General features: G+C 40.1%; 1 protein-coding gene across 3 annotated transcripts in view; it reads right to left on the reverse strand.

Moving 5' to 3' along the window:
* The window catches only part of PDGFD (platelet derived growth factor D), a 148,264-nt gene that overhangs the window by 17,138 nt on the left and 104,777 nt on the right, over positions 1–26,349 (reverse strand). For 2 of the 3 annotated variants that reach the window (XM_056329667.1, XM_056329666.1), the window contains exons 4-5: positions 15,292–15,351; positions 10,438–10,639 (exon numbers count right to left, since the gene is read on the reverse strand). In XM_056329667.1, the coding sequence (XP_056185642.1) occupies positions 10,438–10,639; positions 15,292–15,351 (262 nt within the window). The remainder of the gene's footprint in view (positions 1–10,437; positions 10,640–15,291; positions 15,352–26,349) is intronic. The other variant, XM_056329669.1, reaches the window with a different exon arrangement.

A 26,349-nucleotide genomic window follows, 5' to 3' on the forward strand; every position in this document is an offset into this window, starting at 1 on the left:
TGTTCAAAAGCTCAATAATTCATTCAGGACTGGAGGACATGTGAACTTGTGTTGAGTTCCCACCCCAAACAGTATTTGCTAACAGAAACATCAATAGGAAAACAGAAACGGCTCAGATGAGAACTGAGATAACAGCGTAGTGTTTATGAACATAATCAGATTTTCATGGGCGTGTTGGATAGCTCAAACATCTCTGGTCCTGAGTGTTCCTATGCTTGTACTTTATTATAAACATGTGAAAATCTCCAACAGAGACACTTCATACCTTCTGTGACTCAGTCCTTGTCAACATGACAAAGTAGATTGTGGAAAAAGCTGTGATTTGTAAATATCATGCACCTTCACATTCTGGCCTGGAGATATTCACAAAGCAGATATGCAAGAGGCAAGGGTACGTAAATGTCACCAGTGCTATTATAGAAAATCATAGCAGCTTCACTTTTCTGGCAAGGTGTTATCTCAGTCAATGGGAATTTAGCAGATAAATTGTGATTTTATAGCAATTGTGATACATCTCACCATGAAGACTCAGTGGTTCTCTCCAGAGAGCTAGCATGTCTCCACAAGAGGTATAGATCATCCTCCTGATAGAAGCACAAAATCAATGGGACTGCTGGTATATATATTCATGCACTGGGAGGAAAATACACTCTGGATGTCCACAGACAGGACTTAGAAGTCCAGAGAGTATCGATTTCTTTGTTTTAACAGATGATATTTTCTTCCCTGCTGTCATCCTCCAAAGCCACCCCTTCTCATTGCAGGCTCTCAGACTAATTCTTCTCACAGGGAAGTGTTTCCCACTCCTCTGAATGTTCTCATCAGGACCTTTTCCATCAGCTATCCTTACCATAGAGCAAAGAACTTTCTGGCTACTATTTATTTCAGCTGGTTGATGCAAAGTAAAAATTAACCAAAAGAAGAAGGCAGAAAATATTCTGTCTTCATGATTAATGAGATTTCTTGAGGGGAAAGCCTGGATCATCCACACTCTGGCACTGCGACAAACCAGGGGAATGTATACTGATATAAGCAGGCTCCTATCAGGACAGGCTGGATGCGGAATAGGATGGCATTTGCTGATGGTGCATCTCTAGACAGAGTTAGAAGAAAATGCTCAAAAGCTTAATTCAGCCTTAATTCCGCTGAGGCAGCACAGGAAATGAGGCTTCCAGTAACAAACTGGTCATTAAAGAGGGCCTGGATCCAGGTCACATGAACTGACATCTGCGTCCAGGAGAAGATGTCTGGGGGACTGAACAAAATTTGCTCTATCACAGATGAAATTTCCCCTCAGGCTCAACAGTCCTCCTTCCTGCATTGAGCTGATACCTATTATCACTGCTTCCTTATCAACACAGGAATGAGTCTTTGTAACAAGACTGGCAGAGAGGGAAAGCACCAGTATTTAAAGGACCAGAGTGGGGGGGCTTTCCTGCAGAGAGCGTATTATATCCATCAGAGTTACACATATTAGCTTCAGTACTTAAGCTGCTCAATTTAAATGGCAAGGGGTGACCTGGATGAGGGCTTTCACTGGAGGGAAGGCTTTGCTCACTAGCCTTCAAAAGCCTAGTTTTAATGACTTTCAGAAGTATTTGCAGGGTCTTTTAGGCTGTAGCTGAGTCAGTACTGTCAAGAGCTGTTGACTTGCTTGAAGCATAGGAAGGAATAACCAGATTTTAGAATATATTTTTTTTTCTGTGCACTACGAAGGAATCAGCTGTTTTCAGGGAGGGCTCAAAACTTTCTTTGGATGCATTCTTCAAGAATTCTAAAATTAACCAGTAGCAAAATACATTTTATTTAGTGTATTTTCCTATGATGAACTACATTTGAAAAACCTATGGGAAACTTCCCAATAGAAAATTGCATGAATAGTCCTTTGTGTCATACTCAAGGCATTCTGATCCTCACATTAGCAGTTTTTGGGACCATTAGCAGTTTTGGGATTTTGATAAATCCCAGACTTATCAACAAAGATGTGAATTCTTTTCACTTCTCCACATCTCAAGTATCAGAGTCCAGGTTGAAATGGACAAATACAGTAGCAGAAAAGCCTTACTTTAGTGATGTTGAAATCATGAAAATAACTATCTTCAAGCAGATAAGGAAAGACTAAATAAAGGGTTTAAGAGATACACAAGTCATCCCCCATGAAAGTTCATTTGGAGGTAAACACCAACACTCTTCCTGCTCTACAGAAGTCCCGTGCTTGGTGGGATAAGGTGAGTATGCAATGTCTTCTGTGAACAGCATATACTGTACTCTGGTAGCATCACACGAACACCCAAGGACAGTTCCCATTGCCTAATTAGCTTTTGACCATGGTTTGCAGCCCCCTAACAAAAGAACACATTTTGCTCTGAACAGCTCGCTCTGCTGAAACCTTCGATATGTATTTTTCCCTGTCTTGGGATTGTTTTACTGTCTGGAGCCAGTCCATTTCCTCATCCATATAACAATGAGATTTTACAGTACAGTCAGTTTCATGCATCACTTCACTGCTGTGACTAAAATGAGACCGAGCCTTGGTGTGATTGGTGTGAAATCCTGCTGCTTTACTTATCAAGGACTGAAACCACTGGAGTCCTTAATTTAAAACGAGAACTAAAAGGTTCTGTGGGCTGGATGCAAATAACTTCGAAGTATTATTACAGAATGTCTGCATCAGAGATTCAATTTAAAGGCAAGGCAGACATAAAAAGATGCACTTGAGCTGTTAGCTGGATACTTGGGGTACAGTGTTTGCCCCTCCTCCCTCTTAAATCCTATGCTTAAATCCATCCTCATTTTACATAGCACTATGGCATGTGCTTACCTTGAAACATTGATCTTAATCTGAGGTAAGCACTGAAATCAGGGACTGCAGCTAATACTGTGTTTTATTCAGAAGGGACCGCCTTAAAGATTGGAGAGAAAACCTTGTGCTGCTGGTCACTGATGAATTTTAAAAAGACAGGTGGTCTGTTAGGGTTTCTTTAACACTTTTATCTGTTCCAAATTCATACATGTGCCTAACATTGTCATATCTGAATATTTTACAACTTTTTTCATGCTTCTGTTACAGACAGGTGGCAGCCACCTTGCCATGGAATTCCTATACCGCATGTCAAGACCTACAAGGGAGGCAAGATGGATTCAGGCAGGTGCAGGTCAGTCAGCCTAACCTCAGCCCATGGTAAAATTAAGAGGTAAATCCTCCTGGAAGCAAAGTCCAGGCACATGAGAGACAAGAGGGTGACTGGGAACAGCCAGAATAGATTCACCAAGGACAAATCACGATGGACCAACCTGAGAGTCTGCTATGATGAGACAACTTGTCTTGTTAAATGAGATGAAAGCAGCAGACACATCTGCTGATGTTTGAGAGTGATCCATAGCATCCTTGCAGCCAAGCTGCTGATATATAATGGGATAGGACTTCAAATTTGATAGGTAACTGGGAGGTCGAAGAGGCTTGAGCAAAACGGTTGGCAACTCCAAGTACAACTGGTGGCTGGTTACTAGCTGTGTTCCCCAGGGAGTAACACTGGAGTCAGTACTGCTAAAAGGTCTTCACTAGTGATCTGAACAATGGAATAATGTGAACACTCAGCAAGTTTGCCAGTGACATCACATTGGGGAAATCTGTCCACATGCTGCAGGGCTGCGTTTCAGAATGACTTCAGCAGGTTGGGGAAATGTGCTGGCAAGAACCTCATAAGGTTCACTCATGATAAATGAAAATTCCTGTGTCTGACATGGAATAACTCTATGCATCAGTCCAGACTAGGGACAAACTGTGGCACACATCTGGCATACTGTGTCCAGTTTTGAGCCCCCTCCAGCAGAAGAGAAGGATGAACAACATAGGAGTTCAGTGAAGGGTGACCATGATGCTTAAGGTGCTGGTCCAAAACAGCCACAAGCAAGGCTGAGGGAACCAGGCTTCTTTAGTCTGGCAAAAAAAGACTAAAGAGGGTTTTAATAATAATCTCCAGCTTTCTAAAAGAGGCTACAGGAAGGATGGAGCCAGTCTCTTCCTGGATGTGCACAACAAGAACAGAAGGGGCAAAATCACAAGTTGCAGCAAGGGACATTTTATTGAGCTCTAAAAAAATTAATCACCATGAGGGTGGTCAAACACTGTGAGAAGTGATCCAAAAGCTTGTGGAATCGCTCCAGTTGGAAATATTCAAAATTTAACTACAGAAGGCCCTAAGTAACCTGATTTGACTTTGAGGTTAGTTCTGCACTGTGCAGAGGTTTGGATGAGATGATCCACAGAGCACTTTTGTAAACAAAATTATGCTATTAATCTATGATTGATACTAAACTGCCACAATGCCTATATGTCTGCTCTCCTTCCTGAAAGGTTGTTCACAGCACTATCCATATGGCCAGAAAAGGTTTAAAATACTGATTGTGGTCTACGAAGGCAACATGGATGTGTGGAACCAGATTTCAGCGTGACACTCAGCACCAGACTATGTTGACAACACGTCATACAGGTCATGTTAAGAATCATCTTGTGTGTACACAGACTATAAGGCTTAGATCTGCAAAGATGTTAAAATGCTCCACTAACATAAAGCCAGGGCTGTGTCAGGCAGAAGTACTGTACAAGAAGTCAAAGACATTCTGAGTAGTGCTGTAGCTGACTGAAGCTATGGTATGGTTGAAATTGAGCTGGAAAATGCAGTCCCATACATATGATGAAGTCACATCTTCCACTGGTTAAATCATCTAAATGCACTGACAGTGATGAAATTATTCTTTTCCATACTGAATGTTGACCAAACCCTGTGGCTTTCAGTCTGCAACAAATATGGCTGACAGTTTTCACTGTTCCACTGCACACGTTTAGGGATACCACAATAAACATTTTATTACATATACCTTGAAAACTTTGGGATCTGTCCAAGTGTTTCTCGTGGGAGCTGGGGGGAAGATGCTGCACTACAGAATCACAATGACAAAATGAACCTCCTCAACAGAGCAACTATTATTTTAGAGGAATGGAGATCAGAATTTCAATGGGATTGTAACTGTCCGCCTGAAACAAAGTTCACAATATATAGACCTATTATACACTGGCAAAGCAATTATCAGCTGTAGTATGGGTCAAGTACCAAAAGCAGGCCAAACTATCAGTGTCGTAAATAGACATAGCTTCATTGAAATCAATGACATTGAACAGCTTATTCCAGTGATAAACAATATGCTGCAAGTTTCGCAAGCATTCTAAAAACTGGTTTAATAAGAAAAGCTTTCACTGCAGTGACTGACAGTCACGTCATGTAAAGCATGAGAGAAAATCTCATTTGTCAAGAAGGGGAAGAGTAGGGATGAAGATCTGAATTAGACTGAAATGAATGAATGTTTGTAGTTTGCATGCAACAGACAATGTGGCTCTCAACTTTAGAAGGATGGAAGAAATCTCCTGGTTTTTAGGTAGGGAATACTTTAAATTAGCAGCTAATTGAGAAGGTTTTCCATCTACTTGGAATATTCACATCTGCCGTGAATGAGCGGGCATTCAGCATTTGTGATGACTGCACTCCCTGGCTGATGCACTGAAACTTGCTGGCAGCCATCCCAGAATCTTTCAAGGAAGAGTACATGGATGTTTGCAGTAATTTATTGGCCACTGTTTGCAACCCCCTGAGAAATTACATTCCTGAGTTAAAATTTTAACTTCTCGCTAGACCATTGTAAGTAGTGACAATTAAAAACTATTGTTAAGGACTTGGAGAAACCTGCCTGATATTGGGAACCTGTTTGGCAATGGACAGCAGAAACAGCCCATGAAGACTTGTGGTCTCATCTTGCTACTCCCCTTCTAGAGAGCAGTGTGGCTATGCCAGCAATGTTTATTTATTTAACTTGTAAAGCTGTCATTGCAGACAGATGTTACTGCAAGAATGTTCCACCTGATTAATTTCCTCTGATAGCCAAAGGCTTCTTGCATACTATTTCCAAAAATGAAAATGAGCTCAGAGGCATATGTAGTCTTGTTAGTTACCAGAGTGTGTCTATCTACATGTGTTCCTGCTTCCTAGGTTTATTTGGGGGGGAGGGGGGCGACCCCAAACCAAATCAAACCCCAACCGCCCCCCCCCAAACAAACATTCTTCTAAAAATGACCCCTTTCTCTATGTACTATCCCATAAACATCTGGATCTACTTCTATGATGAGAAACTGAACTTTCTCTTTCTCCTTTCTTTCTCCATTTGTACACAAGCCATTTCACAAGCAGAGGTCTTTCTGAAATTATAAAGCCTTCTTCAATGGCATGTAAAACTTCAGAGTGAACAACAACAGATAAATGCAAACAATCATGTGGGAAAAGTTAAATAATGCTTAATTGATGGTTGGAACTGTTTACAACAGTATCTCTGAGCACTTCTAATATTATCAAACAGGTACACTGATGCTTTCAAAAATTTAAACTATAGGATGAAAAGATTTCCTTCAAACACATCTGAATGCTTCTTACGACGCTCTAACAGAATCGAAACCTATTTGTTTGGAAGTTTAACACAATTGTAGTGTATGGCTGTTTTCTTTTTTATATCTACTTGTATTCTTGCTTTAATTCAGTATTAAATACTTTAATTCAGTATTAAATAAACCAATAGCTAGTGATATCCTTTTAGAGATGCTTTATATTTGTAATAGCCAAATTACTGTGACACTGAGGTCAGGTACAACATATTACAGTAATGCAAAAGGAATTATTTTAAAGGGTACACTTTATTTGGCATGACCTGCTTTTTTCCTAAGTCTAGGATGAGCTTAAGGCTGAATATTCATACTTTCAGAGTTTCTAAAATGTAGCAATGGCTAGTAAACCTTTCTGAGTATGTTTAAAACTGCTGCAAAGGTTATTTGAAACATCTACTTGTCATAATTTCACACAGGACGTGTATACTGTAGTTTATAGCTTATACAAGGCCTCTCATTTAAGAATTTTGAAAGTGTGAATGTGTGTCTTCCCCTTTCTTTTCTGTCCATTTCTGCCAGTCTGGGTTTCACTGTGATTCCATAGTTAACTTTGACTACAGTGGTTAGCAGCAAACCTCACTGAACATATGCAGAATTAAATTTCAAACTTCATGTGGTTATTGCTGAGACATACTTGATACCAATATCTCAGTTCAATAGTGGAAATAGAATGAAATGCATTTAACTCAACAGAGTTGCATCAGTGTTGCACAGGTGTGAGATCAGATTTTGTAGATGGAATGGAGTTATCATACATATAGATTTAATCAGCACACTCTTCATCTTTAAGGTTCTTGCAGGAGGTATGTAGGGAGGAACTGATCTGTGTATGTGTATATCAATGTGTACAAACACATGATGGGAGGGAGTAAAGAAAAGAGTAAGCCTTTGAAAAGACAGGAAGTACTGGATTCAAATTGTAACATAGGATAACTTATTTAAATGTAACACCCCCGCCCCCTCCCCCCCCAACAAAACCAAACGCGTCAACTTTATTTTGGGTTGGGTTTTTTTGTTTGTTTTTTTTTTTTTCCAGAAAGTGGTCAGACACAGGTTGTCCAGAGAGACTATGTAGTCCCCATCCTTGGAGATACTTGAAACCTGACTAGACATGGTCCTGAGCAATCTGCTACTGGTGACCTTGCCTTGAGCAGGGGGGCTGGATAAACTGCTATCAGCTAGATAAACTGCTGATGTGCCTTCCCATTTCATCTATTCTGTGATTCTGTGAATTTCAGTTATGCTAAAATACTGTACTTCCTGTTTTCTTGACCCTGATTCTTTGTAGATTATTGATTGAAAAATCAAGAAAACATACCATTTAAATATAATTTATCACAGGTCAGTGTTGTCAGAATTGGTATTCAGCAATGCCGCCTCTTAAGCTCGATTTTGTGGCAAAATTTGGTATGAGCAGAGAGTTGGATATGAGTGAAATCATTACTGATTCATTTATACCATTTATATGTCATGTTCTGAAAATGCTGTGAAAGATAGGCAGAGATTACATCAAATTGTTCTTATCTGCCTCAGGGCTGTTCTAACTAAGGAGAAAAAATAAAACCCAAGCTGGAAGCAGAAACAGATAGATATCTGTAATAAATGATGATATAATCTACTGCTCTTTTTGCTGCAAGGTTATCCCAGTGCCTATAAACATTCCTCAGAGATCTACAGTGTCTCTGTTTAAAAGCTTCCAAGCATTTCTAATTTAAGGACTTGTTAAAGCTATTCCCTACTCCTGACATCATGCAAGAACAAGCCTTTAATCTTGTCTGAAGTTTATAACTAAATAAAAATTCTTAACTGAATTTTTTTAAGGATTTGATTGTGGTAAGGTACTTCTGTCCAGAGTGTTGCTAACAGTCAGGGAATTTGCCTTTTAGTTTGAAGACAAAAGACATAACTGCTATAAAACTTTTCTTATCCCTGTAATCAAAACACCACCGACAAAAAAAACTATTAAAATAAATCAAGTGTTAAAATAATAACTGGAGAACTCTATGGTTTTTACAGTGTTTTGTTATGCAAGAAGCTGAATTACTTTTATACTAAATGGAGAAACCTTTGCACATTGGAATTTTCTGAGCACTGGTAGACCAGACTGATACCTACAGCCTACATGATCAGCATGAACAGAGCAGCAAATTTTATATATACGTGGTCATTTAAATATATAGGGTACTAGGCCAAATACAAACTGAGAATCTGGAGAGCAGAACCAGTATAGGATCCCAGTTTCTAATCAGCTTCTCTTAAAATCAAAACAGACCCTTTCTTTCTTTTGTATACATGTCTATTGATGCCAAACCCAGCCTGGGAATAAGGGACACACAGATCATGTTTCACAGACCCCTAAATGAGATCAAACTGATCTCAGATGTGAAGCAGTGGCAATTAGGTGATGTTTTTCACAAAACATGGGCTGTTCTAAAATTTCTAACATGCCAAAAGGGAACAACATAAAGGGGTTCAGTTTTCAGTGAATGGGTGCTGAGGCTTTACCGCAGATTCCTTTGAAATGCTGAGCCCAAAACCAGAGACAGCCAACATCTCTTGGAAAGTATATGCCAAAATGGCTGTGCATCTACTAATACATTGCACAAAGGTCAACAGCCATGAGACAGCCCACATCCCTACCATTTATCTCTCACCCTACAAGACAAGGTGGCCACATGCAGACTACCCACCCGCAACGGCAGCTGGCCTCTGCAACTCCTGGTTCACGCCCAGCAATGACCTGGGAGAATGACACTTGGCCTAGGCGAAAACTAAGCAGAGACCAGACGGACAATTTAGCAATATGGTGACTGAATTTCAGGGCCTGGGAACACCCTTTGACACTGTTTTCCCTCATACAGGTGCAGCCTATATATCCCTGTTAAGGTCAAAGCCTCATCATTTAATAGCAAGTAGGTTACGGACATAGAATTACAATCTTCTCTTCCTGCTTAGCACATGCTTAACGTAGGGGGGGTGAGATTTGAGATGCAAATAAGTGCTAGACTGCACAGAATCAGAACTGTGATTTGGGCATTATAATTTTAAAGTTATAAAGAAGAATGCATATGAATACATATAATTGGAAAAGGAAGACTGTTAACAAGAGAACTCAAAATATTTCACTCCAGATCTTCTGTGAAAACTACAGCAACTATCATCCTGGAGAACCCTAACAGACAGAACCCCCTAAATCCGCACTTACACATAAAGGCAATTTCAACAGGCCCTTCAGTGCATGGTTACCCCAGAGCATGACTGTCTCTTCTAAATAGTGTTTCTTTATCATTTATCATTATGAGTTTATACTGCTAGCTTAACATCTCTTTGCTTTACCATTTGGTGGATGATTTGAACTAACAGAAGGAAACAAAAAACACAACCCAGAAATGTGTGCTTTGCTCAATTACAGACAAAGATGTTAAACCATAATAATGTTTCCCGCCAACATAATGAAAAACTGTGAGTTGTTCACATCCTAAAAAAAATCAGCTGCACATACAGGTGTCTGCACCAGATGCTTCCCTAAGCACAATGTGATAAAAGTGATTATTCCTCACTCAACAGAGAACAATCCCTAAGCAGGGTATTTAAAGGAGGATGATATTGCAGGTAATTAGGAGCCCCATGCTTTACACATAAAGCAATGTTTAAGAGGGTGAAGCTGAGAACCATCTGTCCTTTACACATGGGCCTATGTTTTATTTGTGAATTCATCTTAATGATGGGCAGTTTTCAGTCTGATTTTGCAGGCAAGATCCTACTCAGTCAGAAAATGATTAAGCATTAAATGACTTAGCCCTGGTTTTAATAGGTGGTACTTTGCCCACTGACTCCAGCAGGAATATGGGCACCAGAATCTAATAGCTGACCACTGGACATTCCTATGAGGAGTGAAGAAATATCCTACTCTTGCCCCAAAGTATGTACACAGTGTTTTTTCCTACCTTTGGACTTCCTGTCATGGTAGCTCCTGCCCCGATAATGGTGGCCACTGTCTGTGTACAAATTCTCAAGATCTTCTTGCCAGGAGTCGGGGTTAAAGTGTTTGAGCAGATCTTCCACCGTGTCAAATGCAGCAATGGTCTGATCCAGTGCTTCTGCCGTGAGCGTAGGGTCAGTCACTGATGGAGAGGGATAGGATACCCCCTAAGAGTGACATACATCTCAGTGTACTTGGAACAAATTACAGCACCACTTAAAACAATTGAAAGCAGTTACTGAGAAACTTGGCTCATTATTGACTGAAACAGTTGCCTTGGGCCATCTTTTGAAGTCCTTAGCTGGTCCAGGCTTTGTTATACCTGTGTTTTCTTTTTGCAAGAAGAAGACACCAAGGAATTCCTAAGGAAATCCCAGAGGAGACACAGGGAGTGGAAGCACTGCCACTGCTGGACTGTCAACATGCACACCCACCCCTAAAAGGGGATGATGGTTTGCACATCTACAAATACGTAACGGAAATGTCTTTTGAAACCACTGTGATGGCCATGACCACAGAATGGAGGTGCCTTGTAGTGCTGGGGTGGTGCCTGTGGTGCCTTCACTGCTCTGCCAGCTCTGTTGGCAAATCCGTAATAGGCAGTTCAGAAACCACAGCAGAGAAAGACAAAGGCAACAAGTCCATCAGACTGTCTTTCTTTCCCTGGTCAAGCTGGACAACAAATTTGGCTTGCTTAAAGACTTGAAAAGATGGCTCTTTATTCCCAAGAATACCAACACCAGTGAATGCCAATTCTCCCACCCTTTTATCAAAAATAACAAGTTACTAAGCAAATGACGTAACATGGGATATTTGAAACTCAGCAATGTAACAATGAATATTTGGATTACCAACACAGTGATATCCTCACAATTATATCATAATAGCAAATGGAATACTATTTTGCACCAAAATAGCCAAGTACCATTCTCTGAGCATATTTGGTTCCCACTGAACTTGCAGCACAACTTTCTTTTGACAGATTGCAGCAATTGAATTTTTACTGGAAAGGATGTTAAACATTTTTAATAATAATTATTTAAAATCACAATATTCACTACCCTGTATCACTTTTTCTCTCGTCTGAGGACAAAGCCAAACAGTATGTATAAAGTATGTGCAAGAAAACCAGGTTTGTTACTTTCTGAAGGACTACAATCAAAATACCTGATTTTGTCCAACAAGAAGCTTAATACAGCACAAGAGTTGTTTGGATTTTGGTCTTGTAAATTAAAACACTGTGGAAAAACCCCTAGAAACCCTATTCTCTCATGAAAACCCAGCTCTGAAGTAATGTAGCAGAAATATGCCATTTAAAATTAATGGCTCCCCTAATAATTTTTTTTGCCTCATCTCCCATGTAAGTGCATATATTAAACTATTAATTTTTGTGATTAACTTCACTCAGTTGGGTAGCAATGAAAAGGTCAACTAATTTGAGTAAAGTTACTCACTTGTTTGCAGGATTGTGTCCTTCAGTGCTTACTAAATAGTTTTGAAGTATACATGTCTTTTAAATAAAACATTTGTCTTTACCAGTAAGTTATATCACAAAAGTTACAGTCCTTGTTATTTTACTGCATATATTTGCTGAAAGTATGGAGAATCCAAATCATTTAAAACAAGAAAAAGAAATAGAAAACATTCCAATAGCGAGGTCAAGAAAGCCTAGCTGTGCTTTACTACTTATCACCAACAGCACAAGAAGTTTCAGAGGGCCCACTTGTGACTGCAATGCCTCTACAATGCAGTGCGAAATAAGACACAGTGCAGATGGCTGTAAAAATTCATGACCCACTAAAAGGAAAGGCACACATCAAACCGCCTCTTCTGACTTCTAAGTGGCTTGGAATAGAGACCATCAGAGAAACAGGAGCCCTAGGAATTGAAAAGCTCACACCAGCAAAGTGAACACAGTGTTGTTATCTACAACAATGCTGCAGGAGAGACTGCACTGTGGGCGGGCATCACACAGTGTGCTAATGCAGTCTTTGAGGTTACAAAAGAAAAATGCACCCATATGCTATTTGCCTACTGAGGAGAGCTCAGTGCAGCTCATGGCTCATCTGTGACTGCAGCCCAACAGGGAAACGTCAGTCCCTGACTGCCTCTCAAAAGTAAGGGAGATGGTCCAAGGATGCTGAAGAAACAGCAGCATAAAAATCAGGCCATACGTGTGTGGCTTAGAGGATGCAAGAGGTTTTTTTCACGTGCTCAACTGTGCATTTCATTACAGATCTGCAGGTCAGGCTGTGAATTTGCAGGGCAGCAGGGATTCCCCATTTCTTTTCATATAAAAGCTCCTACTCAAGAGATTTGTGCAACCTCATTCGCACACAGAATAAAGCTTAACTTTTTCTCAGTGACAGCCAATTCAAGAGGAATTATTTCAACAGCTCAGATAACCTACTGGCAGCGACATCATGTGACAGGCCCAAAAGCAACTTCAAAGCTGCCAACCCAACAGCCTCCCCTTTGTCCTGCCAAGAACGAGGCGCTAGCTTTAGAAGAGCTTGTGCTGTCATAATCTGGCTTCTGAGATCACATCCAAAGAGAGGGCAAGAGGAAGAGTGAAAAGCAAGAAGTAATGAAGACCAAAGATTTTCCACATTAAGTACCTCTTCTACATTTCTTAGAAGCACTCGATGCGTTTTTAATTTCAAGGGACACAAAGCTATCGGGTTTTGTCAGTGCTCTTACCCTTAATTTCTGTTCCCTCATTCTTTTCTATTTTAAACCTGTATTGTGAAGTTGACGGGCAGTTCAATGTACATCACAGTTGTTTGTCATAACATTACTTTACAAATAATGGAAGCTAACCCAATAAGGAGTCAGTTTGTTTCCTTTTTTTCTGGGTTTGCTGTGTTGGTTTAAAGGCAGAGGTACTAATTTTAGCTTTCTGAGAAAAAAAAAAAACCAAAACAAACCCCAACAAAATATAACTCTGTGATATGACCTCAGACAAGGAAGAAAGAATTTGCGCACTCTCAAATTTTCATTCTGAGAGCTGTAATGTATCTAGATCCTAAAATGAGTCTTTGTGTTGCCTGTGTGTTTGAGAGGCAAAACTTAGTTCTGCCATGCTGAGTATCAGCAGAATACTGTGTCATGTCAGCAATGGACAGGTCTGAGTTTGTTCTTCTGTCCCTCAGGATCACAGCAGAGTTCCTGAACCTTTCTCTCCTGAAGAACTTGGATGTCTTCCAGCGTTTTCCTTGGTGTCTTTGGGAAAAATTAATCAACCTCTCTACTTACTTTCCTTAAGGATAAGAAAGGGCTAGTGGGTGCAATGCGTGCCCAGTGGAAGAAGGTATATTTTATTACATTGGGCATGGCATGGGAAAACTAGTGAAACCAGGGTTCTGCTTCTGGTTTAGCTGTAAGTTTCCATGTGACCTTGGGCATCAGCTTGCTACCTATGATATTTGCACTGAACTTCCCTACCCATAACATATTAACAACAACTGTTCTGAAACAGAGAGATGTGAAAGATAAATACACTTTTTTTTTTTTTTTCCCAATATGAAAAGAATACTGGATTATTGTTTGGCATATCGTGTGTTTTATGATGTTAAGGAGAATAACTAACATGGCATTTACCATATACTTCATCTTATTTTCATAGTTTCCTGATGAGGGAGCCCCAGGCTTACATTTTCAAACGTCCGCCTACCATGTTGTTATAACAAAATATTCTATCACATAGGTGTTTTTTTCCAACCCCATATTAGAACGAAAAATGAGTTTATGTCTTTCAGTAAAACAGTGTTTTAGCATCTCCTGCTTGGCACATCCAGCAGATCTGAGCCCTGCTGACATTACTACTCAGAACTTTCAGCACAATTAGTTCATGGCTATCAATGCATCATATCATGAAGGGCAAGTGTCATTTGCAAACTCAAGGGTAAACATGAGTGAAATTGGCTTAACCTCTTCTAATTTTGGCAATACAGAATTTTCTCTCTACTCACTGCCTGGCTTGGACAATAGTCAGGAGAATTTACCCATATTTTATTTACTCTTCCTCCACTGGCACGTCCTGGAAGCTACTGTAACAAAGGCGCTACCACTAAGCCCCCTTTGATGAATGCTCCAAACACTGGTCTCAAGTCTGCTTTAAGCACTTATCCTCATCTCATGTATTTTAAAAGGAGATTACAAGAGCTGTGACATGGTGCTGACCAGCCAACAGAGCACACAGAAGAGGAATGCCCATGATACAAAGTCTGATACTACATTGCTGTTACACAGAATTTAACTTTACTTGGGAAATTAAAGAGGGGGCATATTTTTGGCTGTGACACAAACATAATGAAGAGATAAATAAAATTTTATACTGGATTACTTGTTTTCTTCCCCCCCCTCCCCCCGCCCCCAAGTTGCATTTCAGTGCTGAATATGGAGACTTCAGATACAATATTTTACTAAAAACACTTAAGAACCCTCAGTATTGACAATGAAAAGTTAGATCCATTTTCCTGCCAGCCTGTTTTAAGTGTAGTCTTCTATTTAGGCCAAGACATTTTACAATTGAATATTTTAAGGAGTTTATATCTTGTTTTTTCATTTTGGCACGATGAGTTTGAAAGCAAGAAATGCTTCCCAATGGCTGTCTCATATGGTTACAACAGCTGATGGCCTATTCTGAATCTTTTCTTAAAAACATACTGGTTGACTCCAGTATGAGTTGGATAAACATTTATTGCATCCTCTGCCAAAGATGAATACATGGCTCCTCTGTGTGGGTGCCATCTTAGTGAGTTGGATTCAAGCCATCCTATCAATCCATCCATGGGCAAAATAGTAACAAATTACTTACTGAGACAGAGCTTGTGACTGACTCCCAGTTGGTTTCTGAGGCTGCATGCTGGAAATCATCCTAAGGGGAAAAACCCACAGGGAAAATCACCATTAAGGCAATGTCCTAAATTAACTGCAGAACCTAAAAAGTGTCTCAGCCCTCAACATCTGTCACCTTTTCCAGCCCTCTTTAATGCAAAAGGCCCTTGTCATGTGTCATTCCTAAGTAATGCTGCTTCCATTCAGTCTCCTCACTTTTCATTGTCTATAAAGTAGTTCCTTGTGAGCTTGTTACAGCAAGAATAGGTATTATTATTATCAGTAGGAGTACTACTAGTAGTAATATGATAAATATATGCTGCTTTGCATAGCAGGACCTAATCTGGTCAAGGCTGTTACATTTATCTTCCAACATATATATTAAACACCACCTTTGTATGTCTACCATCAGAGCATTAATGCTGTTCCCCAAACTGATACATTCTGGAATGAATATGGACATGCTAATACCCTGGTAATACTTAGCTAAGGTGACAAGTAGGGTAATCTAATATATTTGAAATGTAGTCCTAACACAACTATACTGCTTTTGGTGCTTGGGCTGAACAGAACTTGCTCATCTGTGCTGAGCGCTGACAGGCACTATGCCCTTTTCAACAAAAAAACAGGCACAGTATATTCAGATTAGAAGTGTAATCACACAAAACCTCTGGGCATTTATGATCACTTTGAGCACAGGGATGGGTTTCATCTCATCTACCTTTGGACACCTCAAAAGCAAACATCTAAGGTAGTCACCCTTGTTTCCATTTACAGTCAACTAAAACTAGCATTTTTAGGGTGCAAATCATTGGATCTATTTTAGAAGCTTAGTTTGGGATGACACTGCATGTTAAAAATGTTGGGGTTTTTTTCTCTGCATTGTCTATAAAGGGAGCCTGGCAGGACTAGCTTAGATACAAATACCAAAATTGTAGATATTGACATGTGGTCATCCGAGTCCCAATCCACTTGTCTGACCAGTGATGAGCAATCATTACTTAAATAATGAAGAAGCCACTTCTTTAGACTTTTGGCAGTTTTACTCGTTTCCAGCTGGAATAATTAAACCATGAAAAATGGAAAAAGGGAAGCATTACAGAACGGTTATTAAACACACACATGCAGTGAATAGCTAATGATCAGCACAAATAGGTAGGTAAGGAAAGTGGACTGAAGTGAAAGCATACCAAGATGTTCATTTCTAATAACAGAATTTATAATGAAAGGATTTAAAGAAGACGGATCAATGCCTGGGATCACCATTTTACACTGACTCAGTATCTGCTATGCATCTTTTAAGTTGGAAACTGAAAAGGAAAATGGAAGGGTAGGTGCTCAGCTGCTGTGTTCTTGACTCAGTGCTGCATTGGACTACGCACATGTGCCTATATTCAATTATTTCTTAGGAACAGAAAAGAGAAAAATTGGACATAAAATCTGCTAATTCATCAATAAAATTCTCTTTCAGACAAGAAGGAACACAGCTGTTTTCAGATCCACACTCAACATACATAGTATTTTAATGTTTTTCATTTGCTATAGAAAAATACTGAAATGTCTCAGAAGTCAAAAGATTTTTGATTCAATATTGTTACTGTTTCTTGTCCCTTAAAATGTTCCCTTCTCTCAAATCTGAGGCAGCAAAACTAGTACTTCAGTACTTTAGTAAAAGGTAAGAAACCCCATCATGCTATAGGGTCACTAAGTGACTACTGAAGCTGCAGGGCTATTAATATGTTACTAATTAAAGTGGTCATTTGGTCATTTTCTTCTAGGAATGCAGAAGCAAAACATTATTGGTGGTGAAATTTTTAATGCTTTTTTTTTTTTTTTTTGCAAACAGTAAAGAGATCTGCAAATGCTATGATCAGGTCATAAATAATTCAGGAGCAATGGGCTACCTTGGCCACATTCTCTACATATTTGGTTGCCTAGTTCTTGACAAGCCATGGTTTAAAGTACATAAAAATGGATTTTAAAGGCTCATGGATCCTCTGGTAATGGTTGCCAGTTGCAAAACTTGGAAATCATTTCCTCTCTGTCATTAGCTTCCATTTAGCACTTCCAGAAAAAAAGTGCCATGGAGTTTTGAGGCATTATTTTAAAACAGGAACAATCTGCCTCATTGAATGTCTGGATAAGACCACAGACAAGGAATAATTTTTTTGTTTGAAGTGACGGTCCCCTTGTGTTATCTAATTGTAGATACCAAAACTGTTTCTTTAGTCGATGATTCTTTGAGATGGTTGATGCCAGGAAACCCCTCCAAAACCCTGAGATAGACATGCATACCACCTGCTTCTTGGATCTCAAACCTGATGACTACACATTTTGACTCTGTGATTATATTTCATCTGCATAAACTATTCACAACTATATGGCTTTGTTCCACCATCACTCAAGACAGCTGTAGTCATTCTTGGCTTCTTGGAGCTTTCAACCTCTACAGTTTGGAGATTATTATTATCTATGGCTTCTGCTTGCAGCTATTTCAAGTAATAATATCGAAGTGGTTCTCATCACTACAAAATCCTCTACTCCTTCCTCACCATTGTCCCTAGGAGAACATGAAGGACAAATCTATTTTAAATGCTATCTATCCAATTCATACTACCTTGTTTATGTGAATTTGCATACGATCACTTGCCTATTGTTTTCTTCATTACTTAAAATGACATTAGAACCTTTAGTTAAAACATTTGAAAAATTTCATCTTTTTTAACTGAATACTGGAAAAACAGGGTGGTAATAACTTGGCTACGTCACCCTGACAACAGTGCTTTTATTTTCGTATATGTGTCATGGTAACATAACAACATTACATGAGACTTCAGCAAAGCAGTGCATTAACTGTTCCACAAGCTGCAAAAATACAGGCAAAACAACAGGGTAACCAATCACCTTCTGATAGCAGTTACTTTTATTGAAGAAAAAATGACTTCCATACCTCAACTTCGAAAATTACACCTCAGCAAGACAAATCCTGAGTCAGTCCTTTGAGTTAAATACGTATGGACATTGACATATTGTTCCTGGCTCTGTTACAGACAAAGATAAGCTACTATTTCCTTCACAGACTGACTCTGTCTACAGCCTGTGTCCCGCCACTGATCTCCAGCAAGTGAAAAGGAGTCACAGGGAATACTCTTTGTTTCACCTAGGGCTTTCACAAGTGGAGATCTGGAGGCAAATCACTGCTGTCAAGGGTACATGAGACTGCAGAGCCCGATAGCACTGGTTGCTGAGGAAGATGGCTTGCAGCTTGAGGGACAATGACCTGCAGCAGCACAGGCTCTGCTGGGCTCAAGCCACAGGGTTTGGCAGAGTCAGTAGGAACAGGGAGGCATCAGGAAGCCACCAGGGATGAGGCTGGGAAGCTCACTAGTTTGAGAAGCATGTTGTCCGTGACTCACTTTGCTGTACCACAAATATGGCAAAACACGAGTCCTCTTGGCCATGCTGAATTACTGCCTGGTCTTCAAATTAAAAGCAAGAAGCAGTTTCTAACATTTCTCTGACTCTTTAATTTTTTACATACTTTGCCACTGTAGGCCAGCCTTTTGTCACCTCGGTGCTTGACATTGATGAGGCATGATGCCTGGGATAGGCAACGACTGCCACAGGATGGGCGCAACCCACTGCCAGCTCTCTCCAGTGAAAAGAAACAGCTCCATACCTCTATAAACTCCTCTCTAAACTGTCTCCTAATCCACAGGTCTCTGGGTTGATTGGATTAGGTAAAAGATTGTTTGCTGCCAGAACAACTATAAACTATGGCTAATAAAAGCTGAGGTGATGCTTTCAGCTTCAGGGAGGAAGTGGGAAAAGTTCACAGGTTCAGAAGAGCCCAGACAGCATCCTAGACTGATATTTAGGACCTACCGGTTTAATAAAGTCTCCTGAAGGAGAAACCTTCTCTACTGGGAATTTGTCATGCCAGTAGAAACTAAGTGAGTGGGGAAAGGTAAAAATGCAGGCATGTTCCTCCGGCAAGTAACATGAGAAAGAAAGAAACAAAAGGAAAAATTAACACAGAACAGCTGAATGTGTGGGGCTTTGTCTGCAGTCACCTCATCTGTGGTATTTAGAGACCACAGTGTAAACTATGAAGCCGTTTCTAGAAACTTGCAGAACAGGGCTAAGGGATTTACTGAGGCACAAAGCAGATTCTGCAAAACCAAATCAGAGGTTAAATGAGGCATGTCCAAAGAGGTGCAGCACAGAAACAAAAAGAAGTCAGGATCTCTCGTTGGAACGTAAGAATTAGGGACTAGGACAGTGGAAGATCTCTAAGGGAAACCTAGGATAAATCACAACTTGAAGAAAAAGAGATGACATCATCCTAATATTTACATTAATAAAGGGTAATTCAATGGTAGTTATTTTTGAAGAACAGTCAACATGCATCTATTGCATGCTTATCTGTTTGCAGACAGGTAGCTGATAAGCAGATAAACTTCTACCTAGTAATAAAACTAAAATAATCTCAAAATAAGGTCTTTCCTTTTTTCCCTGTCAACAAGCAATAGCACCAATATTGTCTCTGATCATTGAATTTATAGCTATTGCCTTTTATATACAAAATGACAGGTATTTCAAGCAAATAAACCCCAAATTCAGAACACACTGTGTAACAGCAACAGCATTAGGTAAGAGGCAAAAGAAAAGTCACAGCTCCATTAAAAAAAATACTGTGATAAATGAGTACTCAGGTTTGTATACTTCCACTGATTAACTGTAATTTCTCATGTAGCATTTTAGTTACACTCCAATTTATATTCCTAAAGATGAAAAAAAGCACAGTGATCTTTTTCATTTTAACATACTTTTAATATATCAGATTGCTAGGTTTCATTCTCATAAGAGAATGATAATTATTACTACTTCTAAGGATGCTGTAAGATACCTATTTTTGTACAGCAGGCTACTCACCAGGGAGTCAGTGGCTACATTCTTCTTACCTACAGTAATGGCCGAACCACTGATCTCTTCAGTTCTGGTGACCAGGCTTTAAAATAAAAGACGATGAATTTGGAAAGCATGCAACAATGATTATTTGTAATCTGGAATTCATGCCTTGCAATGAAACACTAAATGGAGGCCAGTGTTTCAAGAAGGTTAGAGGTCATTTAACCTTGACTCTCCAGATAATAACCTGTAGTCAGCTGCAGAAGGCCATTACCAATGTCAACGAGCTCTTTTATCTAGCATTTAATAAAACCAGGTGGCTGTAAACTGAAGGTAGTAATATTCAAACTGGAAGTACAAGCAAATTTTACCACTGATGGCAACTATTTCTGGAACAGATAGGAAATGGAAAAATAACTTTAATCATATTGAATTTTCTTTTCTCTATTTTTGGTGTAGTCCCATAAAGGCAGGACATCCATGACACCACTATTTTAAAGTCAGTAACAAAAGGCCAGACAGCCACCAAAGCGTCTGATCCCAAATGTGACAGTATGATGCTTGCCCTTTAAAAAAAGATTTTAATTGAATTTCTGAAGCCCAGTTGCCACTACATATCAGTAGCTACAACCTTATCAGTTATGACTAAGTTAACAGTAGTGCAAAATGACATATAAAATCACTCTTGATTTGTTCTGACACATTTACTACCTATAACTGAGTGGGAAGCACAAAATACTTAAAATTTCAAAAGTTTAAGGCTATAATAATGATTTAGGTTAACTGCAGTTTGATATGTCAACTTAGGAAAAGCTGAAGTAAAACTGAAGCAGAAAAATATATTTAATATGAGCTGTGTTTGGTCAATATTTCTCTTCATCCTTCACCTACTTCTGGAATTAGGCATTGCTGGGTGCATATTATAAGATTGCCCAAGACTGACATTTAAAGGATCTCTCTACAAGGTCAGAGAACACTTGCTCAAAAGAGACAACAGCTATGCCTCTGAAAAATCAGATGTCACCTAACAGTACACTGCCCATGAGCACCCCATCTAATGCATATACCCACAAGATGGTGCACAACTTCACGCCGTGCTGTGCAAATTGTTCATTACCTTTAATTTTTCTATTTATCACAGAGGCCTGAACTTATATCTCCACGTACAAAGGATTTCAGTTGCTAATAGCTACTCTGGTGCATATCACAGTTAAGCAAAGGTAAATAAAATACAAGTAAACTAGCATTCATTGCAAATACTCTGCAATCCCTCCTTTGCCATTTTCACCTGAATGGCAAATTTTACTTCTCTGATTAAACACTGGGACACAAAACTTGGAAGGCTCTTCCAAGTCGTTACTTCCAAAACCCTCAGACTGGTTGGCTGTTTCCAAGCTAAATTTATCTTTATTGCACTTATGTAATTGCCAGCTTTGTCCTTTTCTTCCTCTCCTGAGTTTGCTTCCTGCAGTACTTCTGAGGAGATGTTATATCTCCTCTCAGCATCCGTTTTATTATGCTAAGCAAGCCAAGCTGTCTTGGCCTTCAGTAAGAAGTGTCCTCTTTTCCCCCCGACTGTCCTGTAGCGGTTCCCTGAACACAGTCCAAAAAAGATGCGATTGTTCTGTACTGTGCGGAACAAAACTGTACAAAGTATTCCAGAAAAGATGCAACTACAGCCTTGTTGGTCCTATGCCTAGGTACACCCAGAAATTTTCTTCTCCCCTCTTTCCTAACCAGTGAGATGCCATTCAACAGCAAATGTTTTTGTTACTAATCTCTACGTAAGTGACCTCTTTGCTCTTTTTGGGCTGTTGGATTTCACTGCAAATCAATTCTGGTGCTCAAGGTCACCCACTTCTCATCTCCGATAATCCAATTTTACCATTCATGCCCAATGCACTTCAGCTCTGTGTGTGCTGGAAAAGCCATTAAAATGCCACCCTGAAACGTTCTGCTCTGGTCCCTAAAAAATCCTGAAAATAAAACTGATCATAAGACTGACCCTTTAGAAACTCCCATTAACAAGCTCTCCCTGGCTGAATACTCCTTCTTGCATTAGAGCACACTGTCACCCCTTCGACTGCCTTGTGGTTCTTTTATTAATTGCCATATTCTCCAGTGTAAGTGATTGTTTCCTGCATGGCACTGGGTGAGATGCTCCTCTGAAATCCAATTAGATTTGCTATACAGCATTTCCTACCTCTCCAGACTATCCTCCAGTCTCACATAAGCTCCTTGGATAAAGAGCCATGGAGTTTTTTTCTAGTTTCCTCTATCTTTAACCACCTTCTCTGCTGACAAATGCCCCGTGAGCTTTCCAGGTCAGACTAATGAGCGTGCAGTTGCCCCAGCCGATCTCCTGCCATTGGGGTTACAGACTGTCACTGCATTCGCCATTTCCATGTGAGCGCTGGCTCATCTTATTGCTATCCAGGGACGTAAGCCAGGGGCATTAAGCTATGACCGCAGCTGCCCCCTGCTCCCTTTTTATTATTATTGTATAGAAATGGAGATTTGCTTTCAGCTGTGACTCTTCATGTCTCATGGGCTGCAGTGCCCATCTCTTGGCAGTGACAGTGGAGGGTGCTGAAGGCAATTGGGCTCCTTGTCCCCCTTGTTTCAGTGTCTAAGCACACCTGGGCCATGGTACCAGCCCATTTCACAGAGCTTGCTGGTCCCCCTGTGATGCCCCATGCTGGCTCTGCCAGGGCAATGGGGAGGGGACATCAAGAAGGATCCTGGTCAGTGCAGTGCTGCATATCAGAATGGTGATGGGGAACTGCCAGGTAGAAAGGAGCTTGGGAGGAATTACCCCAGCAGCAAAAATCTCGCTCCCAGGCCACAGTCCAGTGCCTTTGACAGGACTTTGGTGAACTTCTGCCATGGTGACTGACAGGTTTTTGGAAGCAGCATCTCTGGTAATAGGTGAATCTGCCCTGAGCAAAACAGAGAAAGCTGACATGACACTTGCCCAGCAGTGTCCAGGTGGGCCAAAAAGTCCTTCAGAGTTAACAGAAGGCAGTGACAGCTGGTTATTTCAGGTCCTCCTTCTTGGTGTGACTTATACCAAATGGGAATGTACTGAGAGGCCCCAGTACTAGGGGTAGAAGGAAAAATATTAATGAAGTAAAACTTCCCAGGAGCTCGCTGTTAATTTTCTGTCTTCTTTCCACTTGGGTTTCTACCTGTGTTTTATAGATTTAACCACACTCTATAAGTGGAAAATAATCATTAACAAATACAGCCTAATTTCATTTATTATTCCAAGTTTTCCATTGTTCTACTAGGAGGTTCTGCTAAGTGCTCTGACAGGAATGCTCACATTTTCAGATATGATTTGGGAGAAACCTGGGAGGAATAATAATAGTAATAATTATGAAAAACTCTAATGGAGCTAAGCAAATTTAATTTCAAAGCTGAGGACACAATGTAGAAAGGTACTGGTAAGCGACATTAGCTGTCCTAGCAGCAATCCTAGCCTATTGATTTTTTGTGAAGGATCCATTTGTTTTTGAGCTCTCTCCCAGAGGATGCCATTTAATTCTGCAGTAAGCATGCAGCAGGAGCATGTGTTACGTTTCACAGATAATGCAAAGCAAAACAATTTGTTCACCCTCCTGCTCTGACTCGAAGGCATTGCATTTTCTAGGACAACAAAAAAGGAGTGCTATAGAAACTTTCTAAGATGATGACAATATTAACAAAAATAGCAAGAATACATAATCTCCGAAGAATAGAAGAATCACTTTCTTCTAGCTTTTCCAGATTTTTCATGGGATCAAAAGCAGCTGATTTATTGCATACAGCATGGGATACTGCTTATTGGGAATTTTTTTTGAGTTTCATCAAACAGCTTGAGTAAAAAAAAACACAACCCATTCAGACTGGACTTTCAGCTCTGATCTATTCCTAAAAAATGCCACTGCTGTTAAAGCTAAATACAAGTACCTTAGAAACAGTCACCCTTCTCATTTCTTTTACGTATTCAATGACCTTAAAGGTCTTTTCCAGCCTAAATGACTCTATGAGTCTATGATTATTCTGAAAAATACCAATTATAAGGAACACTATGAATGAAGACTAGAGAAAAAGAAAACATCTTACATTTGCCACATTTTTGCAAACAATCTGACTAAACCATGTTATCAGTTTTGGGATCGGCTTACCAAAAGCCAGCCTGGTAAATCATTCTAAACACCAAACTGAGACCATGATCTCAGGACCATGAACGTGTGTACTGGGTCAGAACAGTGTGTGAACATATTTTATTTAAATTCGGACTAAATACAAGAATGATGGTTGTAGAATTATAATAGGCTAAATATTTTTCAAGTAATGAAAATCAAGAGGAACAGTTTATTTCACTTTTATACTAATGACCTGGAAAATGTCACAGCAGTTGAAGCTGAAAAAAAATAATTTAAAGTTGGGAAAAAAAAAAAAAAAAGAAGTTGTAAACACCATTTAATACAAAGAAATATGCTGGAACTACCAGCGGTCAGAAGCAGAGGCAGGAAAGAAAAATAAGTTTTCATTCAGAAGAATGTAAATGGAGAAAAAGGTACAAGCTATAAAGTCTTTGATGGCACACATGGACTTAGAAAGGAACTTGTGCTGAGAGCCCGGGCTGAGCAAAGAAGAAAAACATGCAACTAAACTGCAATGTGACATTGTGGCACAGCATGCAGGGTACTTATGCCTGCAGAGATCTCCCAGGGTGGGGGAAGTTTCTCTCCCCATGCCAAGGAGATACCACACCACAAATCACCACCTCCAAGGGGGCCACAAGCAGAGGTGGGGCTTCTCCTCACTGGTGCAGGTGTGTGAACATTTTCATGTCTTCACCACCTTCCCACAGATGCAGGCCAGTGTTGGGCTCAGAAAAGAGCATGTGTGTCTGTGGGTGCAAGTGGCTTCCCTGAAAACTGAAGAGAGGTGTTCTCCAGACAAAAGGCACAGTCACTTAGTTTCAACCTACTTGGGTGTGATGCCAGTATCAATAAAAATTGATCCAGCATCTATGAAGACACCAAGGTGGCACCAAATCCATGCCATGCTGGCCTTGCAGTACCTGTCTGAGCAGGCAGGTTTTTATGCTGTCCACCTCCGTCAACAACACAGGCTTATGGGGAGAAAACACCAGGAGAGCGCTCTTGCACCCTCTGACAGAAAGTCTTTGCTCTGTGGTTCAAAAACTCTGAGTCTTTCCTGAACACCAGACAGCATTTTTCACGTTCCAAATGTAGTCTGTTGAGTTTTTCCTGCCGGTTTTAATACAGTGCTCCTGGACACCCTGTCCGCCTTTGTTCAGGATTCCAAACCCTCCTGGACAGCCACTGCACCACCAGAAGACCAGCAGCCATGCAACCCCCAAGATTTCAGCTGCTGGTATTCCACGTGTTTTCTCTGCTTTTAATCTGTTTCTTAATACACCTGGAAAATTTACCTGAACCAGCACTGAGCAAGCAATGCCAGCACACAAAGTTGCTGCTAAGGTGGGGGAGCAAAGTGTTTACTTTCACATATTTCTGATGGAGACAAATTACATATATAGGAAGCACAGTGTCCTATTTTCTGCTGCCTTATATTATCTGCCCTGACTGCTCTTTTTTTTTATTTTTCCCTTCAGAGCTTAGTAATACCATTTTTTCTGTACAAACTCATGCATATGCAGAAACGGGGTGGAAAGCCTGAATAAAAATATGACTGATATATCCAGGCTCTTCACTAACCATGAGCATAAGGTAAGTACGTAAGACCTTGCGTTCATCATGCCTGCCTAGAGGACAGGCAGCTCAGAGCTAATATGGACATGTAGTACAATGCACATTTTGAAATAAGGATCTCGTTTCCAGTCAGGTGCAAAAGTTTCACCTCATCTGTAAGAACAGAAATTGCTTTCTGTTTAGTTTAGGTGGCCATACCTACACATAATTCCCAATTTCTGTCCACTTCTAGTGAAAGTAAAGTTTTCAGCAGCCCATTTCCATCACCAGTAGCCCCTTCAGCACGCAACAAAACCCATAAAAAGCAGTCAGACTACCTGTCCTCATAGTGTCCAGGTTCTTCCAAGACTTTTTTTGTTTCAAATTTATAGGCCAGACCTTGTTGTGAGATTATTTTT

The sequence above is a fragment of the Falco biarmicus genome, chromosome 2 (assembly GCF_023638135.1).
Source record: "Falco biarmicus isolate bFalBia1 chromosome 2, bFalBia1.pri, whole genome shotgun sequence".
Classification (NCBI taxonomy): Eukaryota; Metazoa; Chordata; class Aves; order Falconiformes; family Falconidae; genus Falco; species Falco biarmicus.